Source organism: Syngnathus typhle, linkage group LG9 (genome assembly GCF_033458585.1).
Source record: "Syngnathus typhle isolate RoL2023-S1 ecotype Sweden linkage group LG9, RoL_Styp_1.0, whole genome shotgun sequence".
In the NCBI taxonomy this organism is placed as follows: Eukaryota; Metazoa; Chordata; class Actinopteri; order Syngnathiformes; family Syngnathidae; genus Syngnathus; species Syngnathus typhle.
Window position 1 is genome coordinate 14,282,263 of NC_083746.1, and position 23,623 is coordinate 14,305,885.

At 44.6% G+C, this 23,623-nt stretch overlaps 2 protein-coding genes across 10 annotated transcripts in view; one reads left to right on the top strand and one right to left on the bottom strand.

Moving 5' to 3' along the window:
• The window catches only part of LOC133160076 (uncharacterized), a 171,727-nt gene extending 153,510 nt beyond the window's left edge, over positions 1–18,217 (bottom strand). The window contains exons 1-2 of the mRNA XM_061287649.1: positions 16,164–18,217; positions 15,493–16,035 (exon numbers count right to left, since the gene is read on the bottom strand). The gene's annotated coding sequence lies outside the window, so the exon portion shown is untranslated. The remainder of the gene's footprint in view (positions 1–15,492; positions 16,036–16,163) is intronic.
• Positions 1–23,623, top strand: part of itgb2 (integrin, beta 2) — a 159,069-nt gene that overhangs the window by 108,969 nt on the left and 26,477 nt on the right. For 7 of the 9 annotated variants that reach the window (XM_061287626.1, XM_061287627.1, XM_061287628.1 and 4 more), the window contains 3 exons: positions 10,454–10,686; positions 22,131–22,350; positions 22,433–22,647. In XM_061287626.1, the coding sequence (XP_061143610.1) occupies positions 10,454–10,686; positions 22,131–22,350; positions 22,433–22,647 (668 nt within the window). Of the gene's footprint in view, positions 1–10,453; positions 10,687–18,470; positions 19,103–22,130; positions 22,351–22,432; positions 22,648–23,623 lie in introns of those variants that run through there. The other 2 variants (XM_061287632.1, XM_061287630.1) reach the window with 2 other exon arrangements.

Here is a 23,623-nt window from a genome sequence, read left to right on the forward strand (position 1 = left end):
TCTGGTCCCGAGCCTGTACCACCCCTCAAGTCTGTTGCCAGCTACACCAGGGGGGCCAACCAACAAAGAACCCCAGCCCCTACTTCCCGGGTGTGCCACAAGGTATGGCTCTCATCCCAGGACTTGCCACTCCGGGTGGAATTGCATAAGCTGGTGCACCAGATACATTGGTCCATTTCTCATTTGGAAAATCCTCAACCCATCTGCTGTTCGGCTCCAACTTCCCAGGTCCATGAGAGTTTACCTAAAATTCCGTCTGGTCCGTACCGCTGCTCCGCCTCCCCTCGCTTCATTGAGGGGACCCTGTCTACACTGGTTGCAGATGACGCTATGGACACCAATGGGTTGGAGAAATTTGTTTGACGTTTGCACTCCTGCCTCGATATACCCTGGCCTGCCTGCCCTCAGCCCATTGAACGCCCAGCCGTGTTCCGGCACCTGCCACCACTCGACCCCGACTACTCCTTCGGCACTGTGCCCCCTGGACTCTTCTTTCTTCCCAGTCCAAACTATCCCGCTGCCGCCCCCTTGACTGGAGCCCCATTCTACCTGTTTCCCTTTATTTTTCTCAATACATTTTGTGTTGCACTAGGTTGTTCCGCCTCGTACCTGACATCCAGGGCTGGAATGTTTCACCAGGGTCTTCCTACTAGCCAGCAGTATCTTCATCTAGTCAAGTCAAGTCACGTTTATTTATATAGCCCTAAATCACAAACAAGTCTCAAAGGGCTTCCCATATACAAAAAAAAAGACAATTATTCTCAAACATACCCTGATCTTAAACTCCTAGGAGGGCAAGGAAAAACTAAGAAAAAAAACTATCAGGGGAAAAATGAGAAATTTGAGAAAGGAACACAGATGGGAGGATCCCCCTTCCAGGATGACCAGGCTGCAATGGATGCAGAGAGGGCACATAGAATACATAATGTAAAAAATCAAAGAAAAAGTAGATGTCCAATTCAAAGTGAAGAGTTGCAGGAGGTGCCCTCGATTGTCCTGGCAGTGTCTTCGAGGGGGGTAATACGCTGCAGTTCCCTCATCCTGATTGGTCCACGAGAATCCAGACAGCCGCTGTCAGTTTGGGTGTCACCTAACCACCTCCTCAGCCAGGGAGAGGTGGGGTGGGGATGGGGGGTAGGGAATATACAGGAAAATACAAACTCCAGCCGAATCGGCCACTACAGGTTAATTAAAGGCCATATCATAAAAATGTGTCTTTAAGTGTGTCTTAAATATTTCTACTGAGGTAGCAGTTCTAGTAATATCCTTTGGTAGGGCATTCCAAAGCTCTGGAGCCCAAATAGAAAATGCTCTAGACCAGGGGTCACCAACACGGTGCCCGCGGGCACCAGGTCCCCCGCGGGCACCAGGTCGCCCGTGAGGACCGCATGAGTCGCCCGCAGTACTGTTCTAAAATGAGCTCAAATAGCGGCACCTGTCAGTGCGCTGCATCTATTTATTTTACAGTCAAACCTCGGTTTTCGAACGTCCTGGTTCTCGAACAAAACGGAATTCGAACAAAAAATTCAAGATTTCTTTGCTTCGGTTGTCGAACAAAATTTGGAGGTCGAACCTCGCGAGATGAGCCGGGAAAACCCGAGAAAACCCGACCGCGTGGCCCGGATGCCGACTGACTCTGTTGTTATTGTATTTTCGTTACTTTGAGGATTGTATTAACCCCTAACCATGCCTCCAAAGAAAGCAAGTGGGAGCAGTAAAGCCATCCGAAAACATAAAGAGGCTCTTAAAGCAGTGCGTCAGTGAGCGCCCGGCGCGCTGCAGTTGTGCGATCGGACCAAATTAAGCTCCCTGCGGACTTAGGTCCACTTAAATTTTGGAAAGTACATCAGGACTTTAAAAATATTTTCTAAATCTTAGCGAAGGCTCTGTCTCAATAATGCAACCAGCGCGGTGCAGTTGCGCAGTCGGCGACACGCTACTGTTGCGCGTTCGGCGGTGCGCTGCAGTTGCGCGATCGGACAAAATTAAGCTGCCTGCGCACTTAGGTACACTTAAATTTTGGAAAGTACTTCAGGACTTTAAAAATATTTTCTAAATTTCAGCGACGGCTCTGTCAAAATGATGCAACCAGCGCGGTGCAGTTGCGCGGTCGGCGACATGCTACGGTTGCACGGTGCGCTACAGTTGCGCGTTCGGAAAAATATGCGTAAATGAAAAAAATGGTTAAAACAGGTGGATTTGTTTGTCTTGAAACGGATTAAAAATGTTTCCATTATTTGTAATGGGAAAAATGGATTCGGAATTCGACCGATTCGCTTCTCAAACCGCTTTCTGGAACGGATTGCGGTCAAAAACCAAGGTTTGACTATATTTTTGCTATTCTTGTTAAAATCACACTTACCGTAATTTTTGTACTATAAGTCGCGTTTTTTTTCATAGTTTGGGTGGGGGGACGACTTATACTCAGGAGCGACTTATATGTTTTTTTTCACAAATTTTTACTTGATCATCAACACATCACTTACAAGTATAGTTGACCACTTCACATGTTATTTTTAGTATAGTTGATCACTTCACATGCTTTGATATCTTTATCTTGAACATATTCAAAACATGAAAAATAGAGAGAAAAAATCAAATAAAGTAATTGACACTTTAAAGCACCATATCCTCTGGACATGTCCTCTGTCACCAGGATGACATAAAGGACGAGAATTTTGATCGATGGATTTAATGATTTGGAGTGACGCAAATGGTTTGATAATATTGTTGTTTATGTGATAGTTATTTAAAATATAGTTTATATATCGTTGTATGGGCCTGTGGAATAATTTGAACTGCGGCGCGGCACATGGCATTGTTGACAAAGGACGATCGATGGATTTAATGAATTGGAGTGACACAGATGGTTTTATAAACGTGTTATTTATGTAAGAGTTTTTTTTAAATAACTGAATGTTACGTCAGGCCCGTTCTCAGCTCCTCGTTTGTGTTTGTCACGTTAGCCTACTGTATCGTTTAGTCTGTTGTTGCTCGTTCATGTCTGTTCTTGGTGTTGGATTTTGTCGAACAAATTGCCCCCCAAAATGCGACTCATATATGTTTTTTTTCACATTTTTGGGCATTTTATGGCTGGTGCGACTTATACTCCGGAGCGACTTATAGTCCGAAAATTACGGTACATGTGAACTGGAAATGGCAATAATGACACAGTGAAAGCCAAATTGAGCAAATTGGCTAGTTCAGAAGTGTGTGTCAAACTGGTAGCCCTTTGCCTTAATCAGTACCCAGGAAGTAGCTCTCGGTTTAAGAAAGGTTGGTGACCCCTGCTCTAGACCCTGCAGACATTTTTTTGGCCCTCAGGGTCACTAAAAGACTAGCATTTTGCGAGCGGAGGTTACGGGACGGAACGTAAGGAAGAACTAAGTCGTCGAGATATGAAGGCGCTAAGCCATGGAATGGTTTATAGGTTAATAGGAGAACCTTGCAGTCACATCTTAAATGGACCGGGAGCCAATGTAAGTTGGCTAATATTGGGGTGATGTAATCAAATTTTCTTGTCCATGAGAGCAGCCTTGCAGCAGCATTTTGTACTAACTGTTGATTTTTGATACTGGATTTAGGAAAACCAGAGAATAATGCGTTATAGTAGTCCAGGCGCGACGTAATAAACGCATGTATAATAATTTCCGCATCACCGGTCGAGAGAATCGGACAAATCTTAGCAATATTACAGATGTGAAAAAACGCAATTCTAGTTATGTTCAAAGTCAAAGTCAAAGTCAGCTTTATTGTCAATCCCTTCATATGTCAAGACACACAAAGAAACCGAAATTCCGTTTCCTCCATCCCACGGTGACGAGACACAGTACACGATAAACATACAAGTAGACGACACAAAATAAAATCAAGAAGGCACAAACAATAAATAATAAATACCGTTTTTTTCCGTGTATAGTGCGCCCCCATGTATAGTACGCACCCCTAACAATGGCATGCTGATGCTGGAAAAAAGCTTGTACCCATGTATAATACGCACCCAATTTTTATGAATTTCTTTAATTTTTTTTTTTTTTTTTTAAGTCCCAAAGATCGTCACACACGCAGGGAGGCAATGGGTCCCATTTTTAAAGTCTTTGGTATGGTCTTAACTAGGCTGGATGTCATTTTTTTTGTTGGCGTTGATTTCTCCGACTGCCCCTAAACGCACCACCGCGCTCCGTGCGCAGGGGAATGAGGCGGCTCTGTATGGGAGATACGTTGAAGAGGAATAAAAACAACCTTGGAAACCAAAACTTGCCCCTCGTCGTGACTCGGAGCCGCAATAAATGTTTCGGATTTGTGTAGGGTACATTGTGACAGACGGCAAACTAGCAGGTGATCGAGCGAGCGTCTGATACAAGAGCATTGCGGTCGTATGGAGCGTGTTTGAAATGAACAGCAGAGACGAAAGGAACAAGGCAAAGTGTTGTGAAATAAAATATTACCTGTAATACGCATTTTGTTATTTGCTGATTGAAACTGCTAATTAAACTGTGAATTGAAACTAATAGGTGGAGAACTGAACTCTCGCTCTTTATATAGCTGACGTGTCTTGCGCAACCGTTCTGCGCATCTGTAATGGCGGCCTCCGTATGACGTCCGGTCCGCGATGGAGATTAAAAAACAAACAATATTTGACAATAACACACCATCGAGGATTGCACCATCGCATCAAACGATGTGTCGTCAATTATGAATTTTACTAAGTGTGTTGGGCAGGATGGCTGAATGCGATGCGCGATTGACAACAAACAAGAAGAAAGGTGAGTTTTATTTCGGGGGAGATTTGTCATGTCCCGTCCCCAGTTTTGCTATGTGTCTAGGTTGCCATAGTTTCTGTTCGTGTCACCCCGCTCTTCCTGTGTCACCTCAATCGATGTAACGTGTTTTGTATTTAAGTCCTGTCTGCCCCTCGCTCACCGTTGGATCATTGCATGTGTTACTGTCATTCTGTTCCTGTCTTTGGTAATGTCACCCTGTCTTTTTGTTCCACGACTTTGTCGGTCAGTCCTGTTGTTGGTTTTGTTGTACCATGACTTTATTTAAAAAAAAAAAACAAAAAAAAAAATTAAAAAAAAAAAAATTAAATTTTTTTTTCTTTGTACCCATGTATAATACGCACCCCAGATTTTAGGACAATAAATTAGTAAAATATTGCGCACTATACACGGAAAAAAACGGTAAATAAAAGGAGTGATGAATAAATAATAAACAAATAACCCAATAAATAAGAGGAGCAAAACTGAGCCAGTGTGCGTACAGCAGACAGTAAGCATAGCGCAAAGTACAGGACGCTACGCAGAAAGCGGGGGCGAGTTCAGGATCCTAACAGCCTGGAGTATGAAGCTGTTGGAGAGTCTGGTGGTGCGGGAGCGCAGTATTGCTTCAAATGTTCGTTTAATTTCCTTTAGAGGTCCGTTTGCGCGTGTTAGCACAATCGCAAATTAGCATCTTTCCGCTAACTCGTTAGCCTGCCCAGTACTTCATCTTTGCTGCGGGCCAATAAACTGCGGCACCCGTGGTTTATACGGTCCATGTGAGAGTAAAGAGAGGAGTGGATGTGGCTTCGGGCCATCACCCAACTGCAACTGAAGTTAAAGAAAAAAACAGAGGGCAGAAGCTCAAACAAAGAGTGAGCGGGGTGACTCACATCACTCACAATCGTGGTCGCCTTGCGGGTGAGATGGGAGGTGTAAACGTCCGTCAAGGAGGGGAGCGAAGCACCAATAATCTTACCAGCCGTGTTCACTATGCGCTGCAGGGCCTTCAAGTTGTAGTCAGTGCAGCCGCCACCCCAAACAGCAATACAGCTGGAGAGGACGCTCTCAATGGTGCCGCGGAAAACTGTAGTCATGACGGCCGCAGGAGCGCTTGCTCGCCTGAGTTTCCGCAGGAAGTACAGGCGGCGCTGGGCTTTCTTTGCCAGTGATGCGGTGTTGGTGGACCAGGAGAGATCCTCACTGATGTGCACCCCCAGGAACTTGGCGCTGCTCACTCTCTCCACCACAGCACCGTCGATGGTCAGCGGCAGGTGTTGGGTGTGACCGTTCCGGAAGTCCACAACAATCTCCTTGGTCTTGTCGACGTTCAGCAGGAGGTTGTTGTCCCTGCACCACGTGGTCAGAAGGTCAACCTCCAGCCTGTATTGAGTCTCGTCTCCCTTGGTGATGAGACCCACCAGAGTCGTGTCGTCAGCAAACTTCACTATGCGGTTGTCGCTGTAGGTTGCAGTGCAGTCATGCGTCAGAAGGGTGAAGAGCAGCGGACTGAGCACGCAGCCTTGGGGGGCCCCCGTGCTCAGCGTGATGCTGGCGGAGATTTTGTCGCCAACACGTACCATCTGTGGCCTCTGACAGAGGACGTCCAGTAGCCAGTTGCAGAGGTAGGTACTGAGGCCCAGCGTGTCAAGTTTGCTGATGAGGCGTTGTGGCACAATGGTGTTGAAGGCAGAACTGAAGTCCACAAACAGCAATCTCACATACGAGTCCCTTCTCTCCAGGTGGGTGAGGGCTGAGTGGAGGGCAGAGCAGATGGCATCCTCAGAGGACCGTTTGCCTCGGTACGCAAACTGGAAGGTGTCAATGGTGGGGGGGAGAACGGCTCGGATGTGCTCCAAGACAAGCCGCTCAAAGCACTTCATGATGATGGGCGTAAGTGCCACAGGGCGGTAGTCATTGAAGCAGGACGGAGCGGGTTTCTTCGGCACAGGTACGATGGTGGCAGCTTTGAAACACGACGGGACAATGGCCTGCTGCAGGGAAATGTTAAAGATGTCTGTGAAGACATCCGTCAGCTCACCAGCGCAGTCCTTCAGCGCACGACCCGGGATGTTGTCAGGACCCGCCGCCTTACGGATATTGATAGCGGCAAGCGCCCTCCTCATGCTGTCGGCGGAGAGGCACAGGGGCAGCTCGTGTGAAGGGGGAGTGGCCTTCAGCGGGCAAGTGCTGTTCTGAGCGTCGAAGCGAGCAAAGAAGCGGTTAAGGTCATTGAGCAGACGGACGTCCCCTTCACAGCTCTGCGGTGCGGGCTTGTAGTCCGTGATGGTCTGAATGCCCTGCCAAAGGCTCCGTGCGTCCCTGCTGTCCTTGAAGTGGGCGGTGATTTTGCAAGAGAACGCCCTCTTTGCTTCTTTGATGCCCCGGGACAGGTCGGCCCTCGCAGTCCTCAAGCCAGCCTCTTCCCCCGCTCTAAAGGCTTTGTCCCTGGCCCTCAGCAGCTTGTAGACAGCCCCCGTTAGCCATGGCTTCCGTTTAGCCCGAGTGACGATGGATTTTGAGTGAGTCACATCATCAATGCACTTCCTGATGTAGAAGGAAACAGAGTCAGTATACTCCTCAATGTCTGTCCGATCTGTCCAATGTTCTTGCGCTCTTGTCTTTGAAAGAGAGCTAATATTTCAAATTTTATTAAGTACTGATCAGACATAACAGTAGTGTATGGCAGTACTGTTATATTTGAGGTTGCCAGTCCATGTGTTGCTGCCTGTATGGCTGGCGTAAAACCAAACTTATCAATTAAAGTCTGAAACACCAAAGTAAGTAGCTCTGACGGTAAATTCATGTGGATATTGAAATCCCCCATATTTATTATATTATCTGCATTTGTCACTAGATCAGCCATGAATTCTGAAAATTCATCCAGGAAACCAGAGTAAGCCTCGGGTGGACGGTAAATAACAGCAAGATCAAATGACAGTAGAGCGGTGGATCGGACAATGAGAACTTCAAATGTTTTAAATACGTTAGTCGAACGAGGCCTAAATCTAAGATCGGAATTAGAGATAGGGTGACACCCGCACCCTTTTTACGAGGACGCGCCACATGCGAACTCACAAAGTTTGGAGGTGAGGCCTCATTAAGCGACAGCAGTTCATTAGGTTTTAACCAGGTCTCGCAAAGACCAAAAATGTTTAGATTATGTTCCATGATGAGGTCATTAACGAGTAGTGCTTTTGTATGAAGTGATCTAATATTCATAAAGGCGAGTTTGAGTCTAATCGGTAGATCAGGGTTCATATCTATCGGAGGATTTTTCAACGAAATACGAGTAAGATTGTGTTCTTTAGGCCCGACATTACCTCCAAAATGTTTATTAGCGCGGTGGGACCATACAACCATCGGAATTTGATTGTTAATATTCAGCAAACATGTAATATTATCTGTAACAGGCACCGTTCCATCAGCGATACCGGTCAGGGTGGAGTGATTGGATTTGTCTACTACCTCAGTAGAAAGTGTGTTAATGTGTACTGTTGCACTATTCAAACTGTGACGCTCTAGTACACACAGGGAGCTATGTGCATGCTAGAAATCTAGCCTAGCGCTAGTTAACTTTAACTTAACTGACTCCAAACCCATCCTAACAGGTGGTCTAATCACCTGTGACCCGGCCTGCTCTGAAGTGAGGTGTCATGAATGGCTCAATCTATATTCCTTGAAAGAGTGAAGGCGCCGTCACGGTTAGGATGAAGGCCGTTCCTCAGCAGGTCGAGGCAGCCCCAGAAGGACCAGTTACCTATAAAATACAGTCCCTGCTTCTTACAGAAACCAGCCATCCATCGATTAAAGGAGACTAATCTACTAAACCTCTCATCAGTGCCTCTCCCAGGGGGCCAGAGACAAATACTCGATGCCGACTCATCTTTCCGGCGAGATCACAAGTCCTCGCTATGTTTTTCTTTGTGATCTCTGATTGCCTCATCCTAACATCATTGGAGCCAACGTGTATCACTATATCCAAGTAGCTAGTGTTGTTGGACCTACACTGTTGACTAGACTTATTGCGAGCCAGCTCCCTAAGATTATCTTCTATGTCAGGTGCTCTGCCTCCAGGGATACACATTACCGTGGCTGGATTTTTTAAGCGTGATGTTTCGGGTAATGGACTCACCTATGACCAAGGTGCGAGAGCCAGTAGACCGAGATGGCTTGGGACGACTATGCGTCTTAACTGGCTCATCACGGTTAACCAGATGCTTGGGGCTAATGCTAACTGGGCTAGCGGGCCTACTACAGTCCGCATCTGTGTCCGCCACATCTACTGTTATCACACTATTCTGCTCTAGCTGGCGGACACGTCCCTCTAGCAGGGACAACCTCTCTAAGAGAAGGGTGCAGTTGGTGCACGAAGCCGTACAAACCTCTTGATCCTCTTGAAGTTTATTTGTATAGCCCTAAATCACAAGCAGTCTCAAAGGGATTCACATAGACAAAAATTGACAATTACTCTCAAAGCATCCCCTGATCTTAAGCTCCCAAAAGGGCATGGAAAAAAAAAAAAAAACTTATGTGTCCGATGATCGACGGTAGACAAACAGCCACGAAGCCTCCGCTGAGAGCCAAACAGTGACGTGGTCGAAATTGCAGGAATTGACGGTCAGCGACTTTTAACAATAGTAAACTCCCAAAAAAGGAGTAAAAAACGTAAAAAGCGAGGAAAAACTAGAAAAGAATATACAAATTTAGGAATGTAGATCGTCTCTCTAGTGACGCTGCGGCGCTTTACGTGACAAACCGGAAGTCTACCTACCTATTTTTGAGGGGCCGTGCTGTGCTGACGAACGCTGATTGGTTGCATCAACTTGGGGGTGTGTTGTTTTTGGTTTGTGTTGTTCTTGACGCCTGCATTGCACACATTGGCCAATGCCATTACGCGACTCAGCATTCGTTTGCAGCAGATTAGGGCATCAAGCACGGGGACAATCATCTCGGGATTGTATGTGAAATCATGTTCAGATTTTAGAATGTCGGTGCAACATTTTAAAAGCACCAACAACAAGATGCTCGCAGAAAAACGGCGCATGGTGCACAGCCCCTCCTTCCACCATAACTGCAGCGCGAGTGGGCGGCAGTTCGTTTTCACTGGCTACTGCTCTTGACTAGCCTCTCCGCCCGCTCCACGCTAGCACGCTCGGGCTGTGGCAAAGACTCAGTGCGTCAGGCCCTTTCCACAGATTTCCACAGTTGCGTTGCCTACTGTGACCCGCGATGGATGGTGACTGTGGTCGTCCTTCGTGCATTCAGCAATCCTACCCGTGGCGGCCCATCGTGTTGGCTCAGCCGACGTCTAGCTTTTGAATTGTGCGGCTCCAAACCCGAAGTCTGAATCGGAGGACTTCTAATGCCAACAACCAACAACTTAAACTGGGACAGAGTAAACACTCAAATAAATGCACATACCAAGCAACATATGCAGCATACGTATGAATATACATATGGTTCCATAGCTGCTTAGATTAGATAAACCATTTTCTTTGCTTGCCCTTCAAATGCAGCATTGTTTTTCATGATATGTTTGTCATTTTTTTCTGCGGTTGTAGTTTTTTACCCCTTCGTTTTTTCTTTGTTTTATTGGTCACATTAAAAATTAAAATAATGTGTTCATATCCATGAGTGTTACGTACATACAATGAACTTGAAATGTTGATGTTTCTCTCATTCTTTTTAAGTTGCACTCAAGGCTCTGTCGGTCAGTTCTGTGAATGTTCCATTGGCAACAAAGATGAACATTCCCTGAGAAGACATTGTTTGAGCCAAAGTGGTATGGAATGTGAGAGTCATGGAGACTGTGTGTGTGGAAGATGTCAGTGCCACACAACAGCAAGTGGAGGCAGTTACTACGGTGACTTCTGTGAATGTGACGACGAACATTGTGAGAAGTTCCAGAATAAATTATGCGGAGGTATGTTTGTTTCTTTTACATGCATTTTCTGTACATAGAAGTGTTCAAACAGAGGGAATCTCAAAACGGTACATCACCGACTTTCTCTCCAACACCTGCCCTCTCCTGCATTACAGTTAATGAACTTGTGAACAATTTTAACACTAAAGTTACAAATTGTATTGATGCCATTGCACCGATGAAGGTGATCTCTGGCAAGAAGAAATCTCCATGGAGAAATTACTCAGTAAAAGAGAATACCGAAAAGCTGAACGCAGGTGGCGAAAACCAAATCTCCTGGTTCATTATGACATCTATAAAGAGAAACTTCGTATTTATAATCTTGAATTGAGACATGCAAGGCACTCTTTTTTCTCTGACATCATCTCCAAAAAAAAAAAATAATTCCCGTGCCCTGTTGTCAACTGTCGACAGGCTAACAAACCCTTCTGTGTCAGTAGCCTCTGAACTTCTATCCACTAGGGCCTGCAATGATATTTGCCTCCTTCTTCACAGACAAAATTCTGAAAATTAGACATACGGTCACTACCTCCATTGCAGGTACAGGATATGCGTCGGCACACAACTCAAATTCACTTGTGATGGCATGACACAATTTGTTCCAATCAACCATAAAAACCTGGAGGACATAATACAACATCTGAAATCCTCCTCCTGCTGTTTGGATATTCTGCCAACGAGCTTTTTGAAAACAGTTTTTAATCGCATGGCCTTAGATCTCCTGCACATTGTAAACACATCATTTGTCTCAGGTGTGTTCCCACAGGCCCTGAAAACTGCAGTCATCAAGCCACTCTTAAAAAATAATAATTTAGACAATTCAGTGATGAATAACTACAGGCCCATATCAAACCTACCGTTCTTAAGTAAAATCATTGAAAAAGCTGTTTTTAAGCAGCTGACTAATTATATGGCACTAAACAACTCTTTCGATAACTTTCAGTCAGGTTTCCGACCGCACCACAGCACTGAGACGGCTCTCGTTAAGATCTTCAACGACATCCACTTAAACACAGACAGTAGCAAAATCTCAGTCTTAGTATTACTGGATCTCAGTGCTGCATTTGATACAGTTGACCACAAATTTTTACTAGAGCGTCTGGAGAACTGGGTGGGACTTTCAGTCATAGCACTTAAGTGGTTTGAATCCTACTTAAAGGACAGAGACTACTTTCTGTCTATAGGTAACTACACATCTGAAAATACTTGTACAAACATAACCTGTGGGATCCCCCAAGGTTCAATCTTGGGGCCTCTACTATTGAATATTTACATGCTCCCACTAGCTAAGATTATGGAAGAAAACTAAATATGTTACCATAATTATGCGGATGACACACAAATTCATATCACTATATCAACAGGAGATTATAATCCCATACGAACACTGATTAAATGCATTGAACAACTCAATGACTGGATGTGCCAGAACTTTCTCTTATAGAACAAAGAGAAAAGTTAAATTAAAGTTAAGTTAAAGTCCCAATGATCGTCACACACACATCTGGGTGTGGTGAAATTTGTCCTCTGCATTTAACCCATCCCCATGTGATTTTAATCCTTCCCCTGGGGGAGAGGGGAGCAGTGAGCAGCAGCGGTGCCGCGCTCGGGAATCATTTGGTGATTTAACCCCCCAATTCCAACCCTTAATGCTGAGTGCCAAGCAGGGAGGCAATGGGTCCCATTTTTTTTTGTCTTTGGTATGACCCGGCCGGGGTTTGAACCCACAACCTTCCAGTCTCAGGGCGGACACTCTACCACTAGGCCACTGAGCTGGTGGAAAACTGAAGTAATTGTTTTTGGAGCCACAGATGAACGATTAAAAGTCACCACTTAGCTTCACTCAGTGATACTAAAGGCCACAAACCAAGCTAGAAATCTTGGTGTAGGTATGGACTCAGACTTGAATTTTAATAGTCACATTAAAACTATTACAAAATCAGCCTACTACCACCTGAAGAACATATCAAAGATTAAAGGTCTTATGTCTCAGCAAGACTTGGAAAAGCTTGTCCATGCTTTTGTTTTTAGTAAACTTGACGATTGTAACAGGGTTTTTGCAGGCCTTTCTAAAAAGTCAATCAGACAGCTACAGCTGATTCAGAATGCTGCCGCTCGAGTTCTCACTTAAACAAAAAAAAAATAGATCCCATCACTCCAGTTCTGAGGTCCCTACACTGTCTGCCAAATAATTAATTTTAAAATACTGTTAATGGTTTATAAGGCTCTGAATGGTCTAGGGCCTAAGTACGTATATTTCGGACCTGCTGATCCCTTACAAATCATCCAGACCTCTCAGATCATCTGGCACAGGTCTGCTCTCTGTTCCCAGAGTCAGAACCAAACAGGGAGAAGCAGCGTTCAGCTTCTATGCTCCAAATATTTGGAACAAACTCCCAGAGACATGCAGGTCTGCTGTAACTCTCAAGAACTGAAGACTTCTTTGTTTGCTGCTGCCTGTTAGAGTGGTGCTCACTCTAACTTATTTGCAAGAACCACATGAGAGACAGTATGCCCTTTGAGCACTTGCAAGTGGAGAATTCGTTCGTCACTGTGCATACAGCGATGTTCGAACAAAGTCTGACTTGGGCCTCTTGCAAGAGCATATTTTTTGAGAGAAACAGGGTGGTGAACCCCTGGTCAAATCATAGCAGGGGGTCTTTTACGATGTGTAAACAGAACAACTTGGATTGCTTCTTCTGCAGCTGGTTAATCAGTTCAAAGGATCTCAGCACTTTGTTCTACTACTTTGTTAAGACAGGACAAGTTTGGTTAATTATTACAGGTTACATTCCAACATAATCATAGGATCAAACTAATCGATCAACCCTAACACTGCCTATTGCTGATTTTACCTTAACTTATACTGCACTGTAACTCCGTTCCTGTTTTATTTTGATTTTTACTAATTTTAATTTTAATCAACTGTTTTGAATGTTTTTTAATGATTTTAACTGTGCCTTGATGCTTTTAATGTTTTCTTTTTCTTTGATGCCTTTCATGTCTTGTGTATAGCACTTTGGATTGCCTTATTGCAACACAAACAAGTTTTATTGATAGTGGGATAAGGGGAGGTGGAAGACTCGAAAAATCAGAAAGTCCACACTGTCCTGTAACAGGGAACAGGATGGAGCACTGACCGTAGCGTCAGCTGACGAGTGTTGTGGGAGCCGACAAGGACAAAGGGTCAGGCCATGCGGCATTCGGAGCAGGTCGTTTATCTGACCTGCAAAGGCAACAGGAGTCAGCCGTGAGCAAGCGAGCAGCATCACAGACGATCTGACAATAAATTACAGGAGAGGTCTGTTTAAATAGGGGACTGAATGGACAGATAATAAGGAGCAGGTGACAAGCAATTCGTGTTGATTTGCGTGTGTGTCATGGAAGAGTACTACTTAGCCGAGAGGAACGTGTGTGGCAGAGGAGAGCAGTCCTTGGGACAGATGGTGCGGACATGCGAAATTCCACTTAAACTCAACGACAAATAAAGTACAGTAGTCCCTCGTTTATCACAGATAATTGGTTCCAAAAACCACCCGCGATAAGTGAAATCCGCGAAGTACGGTCACCCTCTCATCTGTACATTTTTTGTGTGTCAATAAATGTGTGTGAAGATTCAAGATTCAAGAAGATTCAAGAATTTTTATTAGCCATGTTTGAGCGTGCCAAACAAGGAATTCGACTTCGGTACATCACAGCCTCTGTTCAACATTTAGGTGACTAACAACACTCAGGACGTGTGAAGATTAACAAATATTCTCAAACATCCCCTTATCTTAAACTCCCAGGAGGGCAAGGAAAAACTCAAAACTCCAACTAGGGGAAATGAGAAACCTTGAGAAGAGACCACAGATGGGAGGATCCCTCTTCTAGGATGACCAGGCTGCAATGGATGCAGAGTGGACACACAGTACACATAATACAAACAATTCAAAAAAGGCGTGGAGAGCAAGATGTTATTGCATAGCAATGACTCTGAGACTCTAACAGTGGTGTGAGTTCATCAGAGCGACAACCTGGGGGAAGAAGATGTCTCTGTGTTTGCTGGTTTTGACGTACAGAGCTCTATGACGCTGTCCGGAGGGGAGTAGTTTGAACAGACTGCAATTTGGGTAAGAAGGGTCTGTAGAGATGTTACTTGCACGTTTCCTGGTCCTGGACAGGTGCAAGTCCTGGATAGATGGGAGGTTGATTCCAATTATCTTTTCTGCAGTCCTGATTGTCCGTTGTAGTCTGTGCATGTCTTGTTTGAAGGCCGATCAAAACCAGACAGTAATGGAGGTGCAGAGGATAGACTGGATGATGGCAGTAGAGAAGGTCTTCAGCAGCTCCTGTGGCAAGTTTAATTTCCTGAGCTGTCTCAGAAAGTACAGCCTCTGCTGGGCCTTCTTCCGGGCAGAGTATGTGGCCGGTCCATTTCGGGTCCTGAGAGATTGTGGATCCCAGGAACTGGAAGGTGTCTGTGGAGAGAATAGTATTACTGCGGATAGTGAGGGGTGAATGTGGTGAAGGGTCTTGCCTGAAGTCCACTGTCATCTCCACGGTCTTGAGCAGGTTCAGCTCCAGGTGGTTTTGGTTTCACCAGTGGACCAGCCGCTCCACCTCCTGTCTGAACGCAGTCTCGTCACCATCCCGGATCAGTCCGATGAGAGTGGTGTTGTCTGCATACTTCAGGAGCTTCACAGAAGAGTCGCCTGAGGAGCAATTGTTAGTGTAGAGAGAGAAAAGCAGTGGAGAGAGGACGCACCCCTGAGGGGCGCCAGTATTGGTGGTCCAGGTGTCGGATGTGATGGTCCCCAGCCTCACACGCTGTCTCCTGTTGGTCAGGAAGCTGGTGATCCACTGACAGGTGGAGGCAGGCACCGCGAGCTGGATGACCTTCTGTTGGAGGATGTCAGGAGCGATGGTGTTGAACGCCGAGCTAAAGTCCATAAACAGGATCCTGGCGTACGTTCCTGGGGTGTCCAGGTGGTGCAGGATGTAGTGCAGTCCCATGTTGACCGCATCGTCCACCGACCTGTTTGCCCGGTAGGCAAACTGGAGGGGGTCAAGCAGGGGGCCCGTGACGTCCTTCGGGTGGTTCAACACAGACGTCAGGGCGACAGGTCTATAGTCATTCAAACCTGTGATGGTGGGCTTCTTGGCCACCGATACGATGGAGCTCTTGAAGCATGTGGGCACCTCACACACAGCTCCAGGGAACGGTTGAAGATCCGTGCAAAGGTTGTTCAGCACAGACTTTCAAGCATGAAGGGGACACGCTGTCTGGGCCCGGTGCCTTCCTGACCTTTTGTCTCCAGATCATCTGGCACACTTCCTCCTCGCGGATCTGGAGTGCGGGCGCAGCCTCTGCAAGAGAGAGAGTAGGTGACAACGGTGATGGTGTGGACAAAGCGGTTGTGGGGGGAGGTGAGTATGTTGATTGTGCTGCAGGAGGTCCTGTTGTGTGGCAGGGCTGATCAAACGTGCAGTAAAACCTGTTTAGCTGGTTTGCAAGCCTTGGGCTCTCCACAGGACACAGGTTGGTTACTTGAAGCCCGTGATGCTCTGCAGACCTTTCCACACTGTTGAGGGATCAGGATTGGCAGAGCGGTGTCACTCCAGGCTCTCCCCGTAACACCTCCCGGCTTTCTTGACCTCTAGGTTCAGTGTGTTTCTGGTTTGCTTGAACAGGTCCCGGTCGCCACTCCTGTAAGCCTCCTCCTTGACTTTGCGCAACCTCCTGAGATTTGGTGTAAACCAAGGTTTGTCGTTATATGTGCAGAAGGTCTTAGTCTGCACACACAGATCCTCACAAAACTGATATATGATGTGACAGTGTCAGTGAGTTCATGCAGGTCTGAAGTTGCAGCTTCAAAAACTCCCCAATCGGTGCAGTCAAAGCAGGCTTGGAGGCCCTACTTTGACTCTATTGTCCACTTCCTCACAGTCCTCACCACAGGCTTAGAAGTTTTTAATTTCTGCCTGTAGGCCAGGATCAGATGAACTAGACAGTGGTTCGAGAGTCCTAAAGCTGCACGAGCCACATGGTGGTATGCATTCTTTATTACGGTGTAGCAGTGGTCCAGTGTCTGTGCCTCTCTAGTGGGACACGTTACGTGCTGTCTGTTTGGGGAGTTTGTGTGCGAGGTTCGCCCTGTTAAAATCATCCAGAACAATGATTAGTGAGTTTGGTTGAAGTTTCTCCATGTCTGTCATCTGGTCTGCGTGGCTTCACTCGCACGTGCGTGTGGTGGAATGTAAACAGCCGCCATGACTATCGAGGAGAACTCCCGTGGTGAATCGAACGGCCGGCAGTTTATGAAGTGTTTCTAGGAAACCTTTGCAAGACTCTTTCAACACCGTTACATCAGTACGCCAACGTTCATTAATATAGAAACATAGACCACCTCCCTTTGATTTTCCGGTGAGCTCCGCGCTGCGGTCTGCACGTATTAGCCGAAACCCAGCTAGCTCCATGGCGTGGTGGGGGGGGAGAATCAGTCAAGCCACAATTTCAATAAAGCACAGCGCGGCGGATCTGCTGAAGTCCGTGTTCCTTGAAGTGAGAAGCAGCAGTTCGTCCATCTTGTTCGCCAGGGAGCGGACATTCGCCAGATGAATTGATGGTAGGGCAGAACGGAACCCTCTCTGCCTCAGCTTGACGAGGGCTGCGGCGCGTTTGCCACGTCGTCTTCAACGTGCTAGCTTGTAGAGCACCGCGGCTCCGGCTAAAATCTCCGTCAAACAGTCTGGATCAGAGAAAACTGGAGAGAAAATAAATACCAGGAGAAGACTGTCCTATGTTTAACAATTCTTCTCTGGTAAAAGTGATCTGGGATGGACAGCAGAGGACACAGAAAACACACAAAATAAGACAAAGTAGTAGAGGGCGACTCACCGTGGCAGCCATCCGCGGCGCCATCATGACGTCATCGTGAAACCATTTAAGTGCATATTTTATTATTAGAACATTAAATAATGGTTTCAAACATGTAAACAATACACTAATAGTATAAATAGCATGCAGAAGATTTTGTATAAATATTGAAAATACAAATATTATACGTGTGTGCGTGTTACATGTTAACAAGAAATACTGGGCAGGGTAACAAGTTTGGGGAAAGATGCTAATTCGCGATCGTGCTAACACGAGAAAACGGACCTCTAAAGGAATGTAAATGAACATTCGGAGCAATACTACATTGTCCTAAAGGTTAGACACGTGTGATCGTTCATTTCTCTTGTTAGGAGACCCACTTACATCGTCAATGACTCCTGTACCACTGTAACCGACACATGTACACGAACGTAAAACAGGAAGTGGTATCGCCTGAAAACGGCCTTTATAATAAATCACCCTACCTCAAATCAAAGCATGGCTGAATAACATAAATAACATGGAGACTTTTAACTCATACTGTAAATATGTTTATAGAACAACTTTTATTATTATATTCTTTTATATCAAGGTACAAGTGTACATACTGTAAATATGTTTTTAGAACTTTTTTATTATTATAACAAATTTTCTATAACAAGGTACAACACTAAATATGTTTTTAGAACTCTTATTATCATAACAATTTTTTATAAAAAGGTACAAGTGTACGCACTGCAATTGTGTTGTCACGCCTCCGCGTCACCTGACTTCCAGCCAAGCCCTACTCAGTGAATTGCCAGCACCTGCTACAGCTCGTTAGGTCCCCTACTTAACCTCTCTGTGTTCTGCCAGTTGTTGTCAGTTCGTCTGCTTACCCTGCCTGTGATACTCCTGCCTTTTTTCCCCGGACCGATCTTTGTAGCCACCTGCTTCCGTGATCTTCGACCACGCTTCTGCTCGCCGCCTGTCCTGACAACTTGCTCGCCCTTCGACCACGCTTCTGCTCGCCGCCTGTCCTGACAACTTGCTCGCCCTTCGACCACGCTTCAGCTCGCCGCCGGTCCTGACAACGTGCTCGTCCTTCGACTGCCTGCCTGCCTCCGACTACTCCTACGCGCTGTGCTCTGCCACGCCAGCCCGACCGCAGGTCCGGCGTTCCATTTCCCCTTTGGCAATAAAGGATTGTGCTGCACTTGGTTGCCCTGCCTTTGCTTCCTGACATGTGTAGGCACTCCTTGCCTTCTGCGGGCGTGTGGACAGGTTTCGTGCAATAATTCCTCAAATTAGAAGTTTTATTTTGACTTTTAAATTGTTTTTGATTTGGAAAAAAATCCGCGATGTAGTGAAACAGCAATAAACACACTGCGATGTAGCGAGGGATTACTGTACATCTGTTGGCACGTCATTATAAAGCAAACAAAACTGTAATGGTCAGTATGTCAGTAAATTTCAATCTGTCTGTCAGTCAAAAAAAAACAAGTCAGGCCAACAGATGAAAAATCTAATTTGATTAAAGAGATCATCCAATCGTGATGGTCCACTTTTCACTAACAAGGTCAGTTTGTTTGTTTTTTTATCAGGAAAATGAAAGCAGTTTTCATTTTCTATTTTTTCCATAATTTTTGGAGAAATAATGAAATAAGTAATGCCTTGAAAAACACCCACTTATAATGAGGAATATTGCCACACCCGATTCCCCTCCTCGCACCTCCCCTGCCATCATGAAAAGGGAAAAAACAAATAATTGTTTTTATTATAAAGTAATTTTCCTTTTAATTTCAATAGTTTTGTATCATTTTGAACCCAAACCGCTGAATTTTTATAGTTATTTTAAAACCGAAGACGATTCGCTCAGAGGAGCCAACTTCCTGTCTCACCTCCTCTGAGGATTGCGTAATCACACGGCTGCCTATGTTGACAGGCTAGGGCAGTTAGAACTGCTCTCTGTCTTTATGTCGCTGTTTAAGTGTTCAAACACTTTGGCTATATTAACTAATTTCCGTAGTTAAGCTGATGTATTGAATATCTAGTGTTTTTTGTCATCTGTCTGTAACGTCGTGTTTCTTAAGATGAACAAAACAGCTTTGAAAAGAGACCTCACCGCACGTCACTGGTACACACACACACACACATATATATACATACACACACACACACACACAGTGCCTTGCGAGAGTATTCGGCCCCCTTGAACCTTTCAACATTTCGCGACATTTCAGGCTTCAAACATGAAGATATAAAAGTTAAATTTTTTGTCAAGAATCAACAAGTGGGACACAATTGTGAAGTGGAACAAAATTTATTGGGTAATTTAAACTTTTTTTAATAAAATAAAAAACTGAAAAGTGGGGCGTGCAATATTATTCGGCCCCCTTGCGCTTATACTTTGTAGCGCCACCTTTTGCTGCAATTACAGCTGCAAGTCGCTTGGGGTATGTCTCTATCAGTTTTGCACATCGAAAGACTGGAATTATTGCCCATTCTTCCTTGCAAAACAGCTTGAGCTCAGTGAGGTTGGATGGAGAGCGTTTGTGAACAGCAGTCTTCAGCTCTTTCCACAGATTCTCGACTGGATTCAGGTCTGGACTTTGACTTGGCCATTCTAACACCTGGATACGTCTATTTGTGAACCATTCCATTGTAGATTTGGCTTTATGTTTTGGATCATTGTCCTGTTGGAAGATAAACCTCCGTCCCAGTCTCAGGTCTTTTTCAGACTCCAACAGGTTTTTTTCTAGAATGGTCCTGTATTTGGCTCCATCCATCTTCCCATCAATTTTAGCCATCTTCCCTGTCCCTGCTGAAGAAAAGCAGGCCCAAACCATGATGCTGCCACCACCATGTTTGACAGTGGGGATGGTGTGTTCAAGGTGATGAGCTGTGTTGTGTTCGATTTTGGTTTCATCTGACCAGAGCACCTTCTTTCACATGTTTGGTGTGTCTCCCAGGTGGCTTGTGGCAAATTTAAACGAGACATTTTATGGATATCTTTGAGAAATGGCTTTCTTCTTGCCACTCTTCCATAAAGGCCAGATTTGTGCAGTGCACGACTGATTGTTGTCCTATGGACAGACTCTCCCACCTCAGCTGTAGTTATCTGCAGTTCATCCAGAGTGATCATGGGCCTCTTGACTGCATCTCTTATCAGTCTTCTCCTTGTTTGAGATGGAAGTTTGGAGGGACGGCCGGGTCTTGGTAGATTTGCAGTGGTCTGATACTCCTTCCATTTCAATATAATGGCTTGCACAGTGCTCCTTGAGATGTTTAAAGCTTGGGAAATCTTTTTGTATCCAAATCCGGCTTTAAACTTCTCCAAAACAGTATCTCGGACCTGCCTGGTGTGTTCCTTTGTCTTCATGGTTCTCTCTGCGCTATCAAAGAACAGGTGCTTATGGAGACTTGATTACACACAGGAGCATTCTATTTATCATCATCAGTCATTTAGGACAACATTGGCTCATTCAAAGATCCTCACCTAACTTCTGGAGTGAGTTTGCTGCACTGAAAGTAAAGGGGGCGAATAATATTGCACGCTCCAGTTTTCAGTTTTTTATTTGTTAAAGAAGTTTAAATTATCCAATCAATTTCGTTCCACTTCACGATTGTGTCCCATTTGTTGATTCTTGACAAAAAAAATAAAATTGCATATCTTTATGTTTGTAGCCTGAAATGTGGCGAAATGTTGAAAGGTTCAAGGGGTGAGTGAGTTTGTTGCACTGAAAGTAAACCGTTGAACTGGACTGCCCCTACACCTGTCTATGGACCCCGTGGAGGCTATTTAGTGTGTTTTGGGGTGTTCTCTTGTATTGAGGGGTGCTGGTTGGCCACAGTTACTTTTTTTCCTTTGTCTTTTATCTTTGTTTTGCTTTGATGGCTTTTATCTTGAGCACTTTCTGGCTTTCTTTGTGGCGCCGTTGTGTGGCAGCCTTATGAGAGCCTGTTGAGTTGCGCTCATGCCATTTGTGCGTCTTTTGTATACCCACTCTGTGGTATGAATACTGCTGGGGCCTGAATTTCCCCACCCCTGGGGATCAATAAATATTCAATCAATCAATCAATCAATCAAAGGGGCCGAATAATATTGCACGCCCCACTTTTCAGTTTTTTATTTGTTAAAAAAGTTTAAATCAACCAATCAATTTTGTTCCACTTCACGATTGTGTCGCACTTGTTGATTCTTGACAAAAAAATTACAATTTTATATCTTTGTTTAAAGCCTGAAATGTGGAGAAATGTTGAAAGGTTCACGGGGGGGCCGGATACTTTCGCAAGGCACTGTATTTAAAAAAAAATCTTAATTGTATTAATTTCCATTGGGTGGTGCTAGTTATAATGGAGTGTACATTCAAACAGACCAACAGCTATATAATAACAATAAAGATTGCGCACGGTGTTTTAGCTTTGACAGGTAGAGATTTGAATGTGGAAAACGTGCAAATCCTTTTAGGATCTTGGGAATCGCTGATAAGTTGCATTTACCTGACCACTATTACTTATGTTACCGTTTTGTTTTCAAATATCCTTTTCAAACAATTAAGTGTATGATACAGTCCATTTTCTTTCTGTTCGTTGCAACTGACAGGAAATGGTAAGTGCAACTGCGGCAAATGTGAATGCCACCCAGGCTTTGATGGCTCAGCATGTCAATGCACAATATCAGAAGAGGGGTGTCGTACCCCTAATAATACCATTTGCTATGGCAGAGGGAATTGCAAGTGTAACCGTTGTGACTGTAAAAACGGATACCAACGTCCACATTGCCAGACATGTCTTGGTTGCCCTGATGCTTGCCAAATAAAATTGTAAGTAGTTTAATCATTGAGCAATTTTGATGTTACTGAATTAGATGGACCATATTCATTTTTATTTTCATTTTTTTTTCAGAAATTGCATCGAATGCCTTGGCTTTGAATCTGGCCCTTTTAAAAAAAATTGCAGTATGGCTTGCAGAGATAGCCTTTTTCATGAAATGGTAGATCAGTTCACTATTTCGAGTATGCTGTGTCAGCAAAGGGACTCGAATGGGTGTTGGATCAAATTCAAGCTGGACCAACAGTTTGGAGAAAATAAGTACATGGCTGAAATTCTGAAACACAGAGGTAAGATCCCATGTAAATATATTCCATCTTTTATGTGGACCCCTACACAGTGTTATAAAAGCCTCAGGTTATGTTTGTTTGTTATTTGTTGGTTTGTTGGTTGGTTGGTTGGTTGGTTTCTTTCAGCTTGTACATTGTCACTATTCATCACAATTTCTTTTTATGCACTATTAACACATCACTTGCCGAAATGGGAAACATGTTGAAGCAAATCATCATCTTTTTCAAGCTTAGGAGCTCATAAAACCAAACTATCAAAGAGCAGGTGCATTTATACTCGGGAGACTTGATTACACACAGGTCCATTCTATTTATCATCATCAGTCATTTAGGACAACATTGGATCATTCAAAGATCCTCACTGAACTTCTGGAGTGAGTTTGCTGCACTGAAAGTAAAGGGGCTGAATAATATTGCACGCCCCACTTTTCAGTTTTTCATTTGTTAAAAAAGTTAAAATTATCCATCCATTTTCTGAACCGCTTAGTCCCCATGGGGGTCGCAGGTGTGCTGGAGCCTATCCCAGCCGTCATCGGGCAGTAGGCGGGGGACACCCTAAATTTCGTTTCACTTCATGATTGTGTCCCACTTGTTGTTGATTCTTGACAAAAAATTACAATTTTATATCTTTATGTTTGAAGCCTGAAATGTGGCAAAATGTTGAAAGGTTCAAGGGGGCCGGATACTTTCGCAAGGCACTGTATATTTTAAATAACTATCACATAACAATATTATCAAACCATTTGTGTCACTCCAAATCATTAAATCCGTCGATCAAATTTCTCGTCTTTTATCGATCGTCCTTTGTAAACAATGCCATGTGCCGCGCTGCAGTTCAAATTATTCCACAGGCCCATACAACGATATATAAACTATATTTTAAATAACTATCACATAAACAACAATATTATCAAACCATTTGTGTCACTCCAAATCCTTAAATCCATCGATCAAATCAGAGCCGTAGCCAGGAATC